General features: G+C 52.5%; 3 protein-coding genes across 3 annotated transcripts; all 3 read left to right on the top strand.

Moving 5' to 3' along the window:
- Positions 1 to 1,228: 1,228 nt before the first annotated feature.
- Positions 1,229 to 3,864, top strand: LOC120650219 (glutamyl-tRNA(Gln) amidotransferase subunit C, chloroplastic/mitochondrial-like). The gene is made up of 5 exons (XM_039927257.1): positions 1,229 to 1,519; positions 1,632 to 1,672; positions 2,453 to 2,508; positions 3,357 to 3,411; positions 3,545 to 3,864. Exons 1-5 carry the CDS (start codon positions 1,301 to 1,303, stop codon positions 3,618 to 3,620), a joined length of 447 nt encoding a protein of 148 aa, XP_039783191.1. The 5' UTR covers positions 1,229 to 1,300; the 3' UTR covers positions 3,621 to 3,864.
- A 1,208-nt stretch (positions 3,865 to 5,072) lies between these two features.
- Positions 5,073 to 6,326, top strand: LOC120650218 (putative cyclin-dependent kinase F-2). The gene has a single exon (XM_039927256.1). It carries the CDS (start codon positions 5,108 to 5,110, stop codon positions 6,167 to 6,169), a length of 1,062 nt encoding a protein of 353 aa, XP_039783190.1. The 5' UTR covers positions 5,073 to 5,107; the 3' UTR covers positions 6,170 to 6,326.
- Positions 6,327 to 7,656: 1,330 nt separating this feature from the next.
- LOC120647728 (putative cyclin-dependent kinase F-2) lies at positions 7,657 to 8,712 on the top strand. Its single transcript, XM_039924585.1, has one exon. The coding sequence runs from the start codon at positions 7,657 to 7,659 to the stop codon at positions 8,710 to 8,712; it is 1,056 nt and encodes a 351-aa protein (XP_039780519.1).
- Positions 8,713 to 9,896: the final 1,184 nt, after the last annotated feature.

The following is a 9,896-nucleotide window of genomic DNA, read 5'->3' as shown; positions in this document are numbered from 1 at the left end:
GATTCACGCAGCGGCCGATCCTCTAGTGGAGTCAAAAAAAAAAATTGAAACGTTTTGCACGCCGTTCATTAGGCCACGGAACCAGTTAGGCCTTGTTTAGTTGCCTTCAAAATTTCAAAATTTTACAAGATTTTCCATCACATCAAATATTTCAATGTATGTATGAAGTATTAAATGTAGCTAAATAAAATAATTAATTATATAATTTGTCTATAATTTGCGTGACGAATTTTTCGGGCCTAATTAACCCATGACGGAATAATAATTACCAAATACAAATAAAAATGCTACAGTATTTTACACCCAAAAATTTTCTTATCTAAACATAGCCTTAGTGTAGTGTAGGTGTAGAGTTGGCCCCGGCAGAAAACACTTTATACTACTGCTAGGTCATAGGGCAGCACTGAATCGAGATAAAAGTTACCACCAACCTGACGCACTCAAAAAGAATCTCAAAAGGAAAAAAAATCTGATAACGTCAGTCATCTCTCACCGGGATAGTCGGCCGAATTCTAACAAAAAAAAGACTCCTTTTTTTGAGAGGAAAAAAAAGAGAGTCCTAAAACCCCATCTTCTCACTACGATAGTTTAAGCTGCTAATGGGATGTAATCCAAACTAAACTCACACCAAACTATTTTCCTTAGACACTTCAAATGAAACCGCACTAGACCACACTATGGCATATCACAACCATACCAAACCAACCATTCTACAATTTAAAACCAAAACGTTAGTGGTTTGTGCATGGCAGCCAGCTTCTCAAGCAAGGATGCCATGATTAGGAGCGACGCTGTCTGTCGTCGAGTGGATGTTCATCGGCAAGACCACCTGCTTCCAGGTTAGAAGCATCCTCCACTGTAGATTTTAACGATTTCAACGCAGCAACAACCGAACCAAACCAAACTTTTTTCTTTCTCAAACCAAAACCGAACCAAATAGCTAGAGCAATCATTTAATCATTTGCCACCAAACTAAACAGGGACTCAAGCAAAATCCAAACTGCTCAACCCAGTTTCCACCCAAATCATTAGCAGCACGATAGTTGGCCCAGTAAATCGAGCCCGTATAAGAAAGAGAGTGGGCTGGCCCAATCAACGGGCGCTGAAGAAAGTGAGAAGAAGGTGACCAGAGAAAGCCCAAACTGACGGGCCAGGCTGGGCTCTCGGCCCTGCCTGCATTGCTTGGGCCGGGCCGGGAAGATGGCCAACTCGTCGTCGCCGCCGCTCTTCCTCCCCTGTCGACGACCCAAACCCAATCTCTTCAGCCGGACAGGGGGCGAGCAGCCGAGCGACGACGGCCATGCTCTCCGCCGCTGCTGCCTCCACCATCCCCAGGCTCCGCCTCGCGGCGCAGCCGCTGCCGAGGCTCCCTTCGGCTAGGTCCCACTGGCTGCGGCCCCTCTCCTCCGCCACCCATGTAACGGCGCCTGCTGCTGCGGCGGCGGGGGCGGGGTCGCTGGAGCCGCCGGACCTGCCCCGCCTCGCCAACGCCGCGCGCATCTCGCTCTCCCCGCAGGAGGTCAGTCAGCCTGCTGCTGTGTTTTGTTCGTCTCTATGTGGAGCATCTGTGGCTCTCCATGAAAGAGACTGACGCCTATTGCTTGCTTGTGTTCTCCGTGACCGCTCGCCAGGCCCAGGAGTTCGAGCCTAAGATTCGGCAGGTCGTCGATTGGTAATTCTTTTCTCAATGCATTTATCTCCTGTCTGTGTGTGAATTATCAAGCGTCGGTTTCAGTGCTTTCAAGTTGGAGTTGGAATTCAGGCAGGCAGTGTAGATTAGGCACCAGTAGACCCTCACTCTCACTGTTCAGACTACCACAGTTGTTCTCATCGCCTAAGTTAGTGATGATACCTTTTGATGATGAACGGTACGGTCCTATGAAATGTTATAGTACAAGTCATCCCTGGCGATTAAACAAGGAATAGCGAACATCTGAAGAGCCAGTATGCAGTATGCTGTGGAAGAACACCGGGAAACAAACATTGTACCATGATTAGTTTATGAAATTGGTAATGGTCTGGAAGAGATAAAGTACACCTGATGCATTGTGCTGTCATTGATTTGCTGTTTTGTAAGTTTAGTTAGCATTTCCAACATAGCCACCTGTGGATATGACTTGATCAGATTGGAAATTTGTAGGGCTAAAAAATGTGCGAGATAATGATTCTTTCTGTTGTGGTGTAGTGGGAGGACAATGCCCTTAAAATATAGTTGATACGTTAGGCTCGTATTGTGGTTCTGTGCCATTGAGTTGTTCTTGATCACAAAATGGAAGGTTCTTGTTACTGTTTTGTGTTTATGACAAGGGTGTCCAGGCCTTTTATGTTTGTTTGAGAAAATCAAGCTCAACATTGGTGGTATTCGATTTTGATGTCTGTTTATATTTTCTGTGAGAAAATCAAACTTGACTGGTTATTTGGAACTGGGTGCTCATTGTTTTTCCTTTTACAGGTTTGGGCAGCTTCAGGCAGTTGATCTTGAGTCCATTGAGCCTTCACTTAGAGCTGGTATGCGTCTTGTTGACATTTTGGTAATTGATTATTGCTTAGTAGTGTATCTTGTGTTGATAGAATATGGACAGCTTGCCCCATTTCAATGAATACGATATTAGGGCTTCACTTCTCATTAGAATGTGATTTGGTAAGTAGGTGGTGCAATCCCATTTAGTTGTCTACACGGTAGGCTTCTAGGATTTAGCTTGCACTCGCCATTCTCTTTGCTCTTTTCTTTGGTGCTGTTTTCTGCAATAGTCTGTTTCACAACATGTTATCCATGTTTAGTATAGATATATTAGAATAAATGCACCACAGTGGTCACTTAGAAAAAAAAAATTGTTCATTACACAATAGTTGCCACTTAGTAAATAAATACATTATTCACTACTAATAGTTGCTGTGTACATATGTTTTTGGATCTTATCTTGTGGATGCTATGTTCTGTAATACCACTGTTCACATCGTATGTGAAATGGAAAAACCACAGGAAAAGGGCATAATTTAATTGGTTAATTATTTACTTAACAATCAGGTCTGAGATATAATGTGTAACTGAGCAAGATATTCTGCTACTATCTAAATTCCGAGAAAAAAAACAGGTGTATTTATTCCATGGTTATGTTTGTTGCCTGTTAGTTTTGTTATTGATTCCTTCATTAGTTTTATTGCCTTAGTTCCGTTCTGTATGTTTTTCGACGCAGCCCCTCTGCAAATTATTGCAGCGGTAAGGCTTGCCTCATATAATCCTTCCCCAGACCCCACCTTGCGTGGGAGCTTCCAGCACTGGGTCTGTCCAGTTCTGTTCTGTATGTTTGCAGCAGTGTGATACCCTTTCTCATGTTCCGCTATCTCATACACAGGCACAGCTGCTGGTAGTTCTTTGAGGGAAGATAAGCCTGAAACATTTGTTAACAGGTGAGAAGGCAACGATTTTTTTTTTTTGAAAAGTTAGAAGGCAACGACTCTTCCATGATTTTCCTTGGATGGAAGCCTTGTCATGCTTTGCAGCAGAAGGCTGAGTGTCTTTTTGTTTTTTTTATCATTGCAGAGATGCCATAGTCAAGGCCGTTCCAAGCTTTGATGATCCATTTATCAAAGTGCCAAGAGTGCTGAATAAAGAATGATTTGTAGGCATATCAACATTGTTAGAATGTTAAAACGCTGAGCCATTTGTACAACACAGCAGGGTTTAACAAAACGATGAAAGCTGCAAAAGATTGAACAGAGAAATCAGCAAACTGAGTTGATTTCGTGGCATTTCAAATTGGTAACTTTGTGATTGTAGTGCTTGGGACATCTGCTTCAAGAGTTACCATAAAAGACAGTTGCTTCCAAAAAAAAAAACAGTTGCTTTATGCTTTCTGGCAATTATAGATGACTGCAGAGCAGCCCCTACTTATCCTAATCTTTCAATGCCTTGGAGATTAGGATTATGCTTTATATAAAAGTGTGAAAGGTGGTGTCAGCTGTCAAGGTAATGAAAGCTATATCAGAGCCCGGCGGCCCTATAGTTAGGGTCGAGAACGTTATCACGTCTCACTCAGATTTCTCATCCATTACTGCATTTATTAGTGGAAATCTGCAATTGATGTTTCTATTTCTTCATTGCATGCCCTAAGATTCAAGCTGGCTAATTTTCTGTGGGTCTGCAAACATTTTTCTCAAGCTTTTTCTTCTCAAAATGTATGCTGATCAATGGAAGCTGCATTTGTTCGAGAAAAAAAAATTGCAAGCTGCAGCATGTGATGCGTGTTGCAAGTGTTTTGGACGTCCAGGAGGGCGACAAACGCATTCTACACTTACTGACATTGTGCGAATACTGTTGCATACATCCAGCACTCAAAAAGAGCCGGCACGCTTCCTTGGCGCTTTTCAGAATGGATACTGCGCACGTTTCACACATGTGTGACCCAATATTAATTTATGATTAGCGAAGGGTCACTGTAGCAAAATTATAGATTAATTAGGCTCAACAAATCTATCTCATGAATTATCACCCGTCTATGAAAAAGTTTTATAAATAGATTTTATTTAGTACTCTTAAATGATAAAAGATTCTCGTTTAATGCAATGGTAACTAAAGTTTAGTCTGAAGATCGAAACGGGGTTCGTTCTCCCTGCTAGCCTGGCATGTCCTATTGGAGATACTTGTGCTGATCTGCCTCCTCACAATCTGAAATTCTGAACGTGCCACTGCTTTCTATGTTCCATAGGCGGTCACGAAATCTCGCTCTTGTGGCCCACCCGCAGTGACAGGATTCGTCAGGCGACAACGCGAAACACAGATGCGTTGCGGGCAAGCCAAATCGGCCGAAGCTGTGTAGCCTGGCACGTACGCGACCGCGTCTCCGGCTGGCATCCGGATGCGGTCCGAGATCGACAAGGGAGAGACAGATCTTGCTCATGCGGCGGCGATTCTTGCCGGCGTCGGGTTTCTACTCCAAGTCGGACTCCGACTCACTTCACCGTACACATATAGGTGCCGGTGCCGACTCCACTCGGCATTACTCGCACCGCCACCGGCATCCCGCAAAGCCCTCCTCCCCCCCCCCCCCCCCCCCCCCCCCCCTTCGCGATCATCCCGCCGCCTCCGCCTCCCCCTCAGCTCGCCATGGCCGCCTGCGCCGTGGAGGCGGCCGCTCCCCGCCACGCCGCCGCGCGGCAGGCCCGCAAGAGGACGCGCGTCGTCGCCATGGGCACCACCGACGACTACGAGGGGGCCTGCTGCCTCGGCGAAGGGGCCTTCGGCGCCGTCGTCATGGCGCGCCACCGCGGCACGGGCCGGGCCGTCGCCATGAAGTACCTCCGCGAGCCCGGCGGCGGCGGCGGCCACGCGGCGCTGCTGCAGGAGGCGTGCTTCCTCGAGGCGTGCGCCGGGAACCCGTTCGTCGTCGGCTTCCACGGCCTCGCCCGCGACCCGGCCACCGCGGAGCTCTGCCTCGTCATGGACTGCGCCGGCCAGAGCCTCCACGACGCCCTGCTCGGCCAGCGGCACCCGCTGCCCGAGGACACGGTGCGCGCCGCCATGTGGCAGCTGCTGACGGGCGCCAAGCGGATGCACGGCGGCCACATCATCCACCGGGACATCAAGCCCGCGAACATCCTCGTCGGCGGCGACCAGATCGTCAGGTTCTGCGACCTCGGGCTCGCCGTGTGCATGGCCGAGCCGCCGCCGTACAAGGCGGCCGGCACCATGTGGTACATGGCGCCCGAGATGCTTCTGGGGAAGCCCGACTACGACGCGCTCGTCGACGTCTGGTCCCTCGGCTGTGTCATGGCGGAGCTCATCGGCGGGGATGCTCTGTTCCAGGGCATCGACTACGAAGACCAGCTCTGCGAGATCTTCGGCGTGCTCGGCGTGCCGGATGACGCGACGTGGCCGTGGTTCTCGGCCACGGCGTTCGCCGCCGGGATGCCGGAGCTGGAGAAGCAGCGCCGGCGGTGCAAGGGCAGCGTCCTGCGCTGCGTGTTTCCCGAGTCGAAGCTGTCCGAGGAAGGATTCGACCTCCTCAGTGGCCTCCTCACGTGCAACCCCGACAAGCGGCTCACGGCAGCCGCCGCACTCAGGCATCCGTGGTTCTCCAAGATCCAATCACAGGAGGTGCCGAAGAAAGAAGAAGCAGTGTCGCCGTTGCCCAAGAGACCCAGGCGGCATGCTGTGTGCGCGACTTAGATTTTTTTCGATCGTTTCACTATGCATGTGAAGTTAGTAAGTAGTATGTTCTTCAGAACGGATCTTTGTGATGGCTGCTGTAGTGTTGTCAGTACACAATACTGTGATGTAAATTGCATTATTTGAACTGAATCCTTTTCTGGTGTTTTGGAATGAATTTAACGGGTCTTGCTGTAAGCATCTCACGCTGTGCCCTGAGACGCCTAGCTAGATGTTTCTGATTATGCTGAACATTGGCTTAGGTCTCCCTCGTAGCCTGATGCATAATTGAAAGGAACTTCCAAGTAGCTAGAGAAGCTGGAGAACAAGGCGTGCCTTCCTTCACCCAAGGAGAAGCTGGAGAGTAGATACCATCCAGTTGAAGTGTAAAAGAATTGAAAAATCTGACATTTTTAAACAGCATTTAAATGCAAATGTTATTGCCTGGAATACATGAATCTGGATGGCAGGTCACTACATGTTCTGCATCAATACTTGAAATCTGAATTTCAAAAAAACAATAATACTTGAAATCTGCATTAAAAATTCAGGTTCTGCAGCTTCACGTCATGTGTAGTGAAAATTGCTTTCGGGTCCCAAGCTGGCACCCTGATAGAGAGAATGTCCCTGCAGAATTCCTACACAACGGTAATAGGACGATTTCACAAGTCCTGTGAAAAAGAACCATGCAGTGGAACAATACTTGGGCTAAAATCTAAATGAAAACTAGAAAATCGATTTTATTTTTGGAGCGGCTAACGAACAAGTTCTAAGCTATGTTTGCTGGATGTTCTTGGTGAGCCTATCATATTAATTCATCTCTGAACTATGATATAGCCTGATCTCGGCTTGGTGAATATGGATTTTTGGTTCCGGTCAATTGGTAATCACTTCCTGCCAGTGCTGGTGAACTTCAAGTTCTGTAGCAATTTTCAGTGTCTGCTGCAGAAGCGCATTGTCCAATCGGCCCCATAATATTCAGAGAAACCATGACGAGCTTACAGTTCAGAGTTTCAGTCTTTCAGATATTATATTGCGAAGGTGTTCAGGAAATGCACTCAGCCCGGGAGTCATTGATCACTGAGGCCGAGAGGAAGAACGATCTGCAGACTGAATGTGAAAGGTTTTCCAAATCTGCAAACTGAATCTTCAGTTTGTTCGGCCGTGTGCCACTGCTGGTTTCGCAGACCACGCGCGCCGAGACAGATGCGTTACGGGCACGCACAACATCAACCAACGCAAACCTTTCCTTCAGGCTCGAACACCCGCCGATCGCATCCGGCTGCTCCGGGATCGGTTTTATGTTGATGTCGGATTGATTTCAACTCGCAGTCGGACTCACTCCCATAATAAATACTCCACTCGAGTACTCGACTCGCGCGCTTTCCTCGCATCGCCGCCGCCCGACGTCGGCCGCCTCTCCCCAGCCCGCCACGCGCAGGAGCAGCCATCCCCTACCTGGCCTGCCTAGGGCAGGCAATCCGCCGTCCCGCCTTCTTCCGCTCGCGATGGCCGCCTGCGTAGAGCCCGCTGCCGCGGCGAGACCGGCCGGCGGCCTCAAGAGGAGGCGCATCGCCGTCGGCAGCGCGGAGCCGTACGAGGAGATGAGCCGCCTCGGCGAGGGGGCCTTCGGCGCGGTCGTCAAGGCGCGCCACCGCGCCACGGGCGAGATCGTCGCCATCAAGCGCGTCGGCAGCGAGGCCCGCGGCGGGCACGCGGCGCTGCTGCGGGAGGCGCGCTTCCTCGAGGAGGCGTCAGGCGGCGGCGCCAACCCGTTCGTCGTCGGCTTCCACGGCGTCGTCCGCGCCCCGGCCACCTTGGACCTCCGCCTCGTCATGGAGTGCGTGGGCCCCAGCCTCCACGACCTCCTCCGCCAGCGCGGCGCCGGGAGCCCGCCGCTGCCCGAGGCCACGGTGCGCGCCGCCATGTGGCAGCTGCTCACGGGCGCCGAGAAGATGCACGGCGCCCGCATCGTGCACCGCGACATCAAACCCCATAACATACTCGTCGGCGACGGCCGCAGCGTCGTCAAGCTCTCCGACTTCGGGCTCGCCATGTCCACCGACGAGCCGCCGCCGTACGAGGCGGCCGGCACGCTCTGGTACATGGCGCCGCAGATGCTGCTGGAGAAGCCCGACTACGACGAGCGCGTCGACATCTGGTCCCTCGGCTGCGTCATGGCGGAGCTCGTCAACAACGGGAGGCCTCTGTTCCAGGGATTCTACGACCAAGGCCAGCTCTGCGCCATCTTCGACGTGCTCGGCGTGCCTGACGACAGCACGTGGCCAGTGTTCTCGTCCACGACGTTCGCCACCGTGATGATGCCGGAGCTGGACATGCAGCGGGACAGCCACCTGCGCGAGCTCTTCCCGGAGACGAAGCTGTCCAGGGAAGGATTCGAGGTCCTCAGCGGCCTCCTCACGTGCAACCCGGAGAAGCGCCTCACGGCAGCCGCCGTGCTGAGTCATCCATGGTTCGCCAAGACCGGCGTGCTCGAGCTGCCAAAGGAATTGGCATCACCTTTGGCCAAGAGACGGAGGATGCATGCCGTGTGCGTGACTTGATATTTCTTTTCGTCCTCGTGGGCATGTAAAATTACTTGTGATGCCTGCTATAGTGTTGTCAATACTGTGATGTAAATTGAATTAGTTAAATTGAATCCTTTTTTGCTGTGTATTTTGGAATGAATTTGATTGTTCTTGCCTTAAGCATCTCACGCTGACTGAGCCCCGGGCAGCGTCTCTGAATTTTGGCATGCCAGAATCAGATACAGCTACTAGGTAGTAGTTGTAGTACATGCGAGCATCGAGTCTGAAGGGCGCAGTTGGTGTATCTGCACTCGTCATACTCTAAATTCATCACCTAAAAAAAATATTTTTGCCTGTTTATCGAGATTTTTCACTTTACATTCAGTTTCAGCAGATGGACCCACACGTCAGATTTTTTTCAAATTTTTTTAACACTCCCCTCCCCATTCTCTCTCTCCCCCACTCCTCTGCTCCATCCGGCGGCGCCCCTCCCCGCGGAGCAGCGGCAGCGACGGCGAGGCGGGGCAGCCGCGGAGCGGCGCTGGGCTCCCGGAGCGGCCGCGGACCGGAGGCGGAGAAGGGCCTCGCGGCCACGGGAAGCTGCAGGGGTCGGTGCCGGCAGCCTCGCTCCAGTCGCGGTCCGACGAGACGGCCTCCATGACGCGGAGCAGCGCCTCCCGCTCGGCGAGGTCCCTGGCCGCGGCGGCGGTGGCGAGTAGGTGACCCATGCTCCTTGGCCCTGCTCGCGCGTGGGCCGGCGCCCCTCTCCTCCCTCGATTCGAGCGGCGGGGTGGCCGAGCGGCGGCGGCGGCGAGCAGTCGGCCCCTGCTCCCTGGCCCTGCTCGCGGAGCTGCGCACGACGGGGCTCGGAGGCAGAGGCGGCGGCGGCCCTGCGGGCTCGACCTTCTCCTCAATCCCCGCGGGTGCGCGCGGCGGGTGCCGGTGTGCGGGGGAGGGCTGCGCGGTGGTGGAGGCCCTGGCCGAGCTGGAGTCGCCGGCGCTGGACTCGCTCCGGCGTGCGCCCTCGCAAGCGGCGGCGGCGGCATGTCGATGGCGTCGATTCCCCGGCAAGCGCGCGCGAGCCGGCGCTCACCCCTTCCTCCTGGCGGCGTCCATGGCGTGCGTCGTGGCGCCCGGCCCTGCTCGAGCTCGCCGGCGCCGTGCCCCTGCTCACTCCGCTCGCGCCGTCCCGCGGCGGTGTGGCGAGCAGGGCCGGCTGG

This window comes from Panicum virgatum, chromosome 9K (genome assembly GCF_016808335.1).
Source record: "Panicum virgatum strain AP13 chromosome 9K, P.virgatum_v5, whole genome shotgun sequence".
In the NCBI taxonomy this organism is placed as follows: Eukaryota; Viridiplantae; Streptophyta; class Magnoliopsida; order Poales; family Poaceae; genus Panicum; species Panicum virgatum.
The sequence above is the reverse complement of the archived record's forward strand: the minus strand, read 5'-3'. Positions and strand labels throughout refer to the sequence as shown.

What these genes read in the sequence shown, in the direction of transcription:
- LOC120650219 (XM_039927257.1), top strand. Translation starts at nt 1,301, where the DNA reads ATGCTCTCCGCCGCTGCTGCCTCCACCATCCCCAGGCTCCGCCTCGCG. An exon ending in TGAGCCTTCACTTAGAGCTG is followed by an intron (nt 2,509 to 3,356) that starts GTATGCGTCTTG and finishes TCTCATACACAG; the next exon opens with GCACAGCTGCTGGTAGTTCT. An exon ending in CCTGAAACATTTGTTAACAG is followed by an intron (nt 3,412 to 3,544) that starts GTGAGAAGGCAA and finishes TTATCATTGCAG; the next exon opens with AGATGCCATAGTCAAGGCCG.
- LOC120650218 (XM_039927256.1), top strand. Translation starts at nt 5,108, where the DNA reads ATGGCCGCCTGCGCCGTGGAGGCGGCCGCTCCCCGCCACGCCGCCGCG.
- LOC120647728 (XM_039924585.1), top strand. Translation starts at nt 7,657, where the DNA reads ATGGCCGCCTGCGTAGAGCCCGCTGCCGCGGCGAGACCGGCCGGCGGC.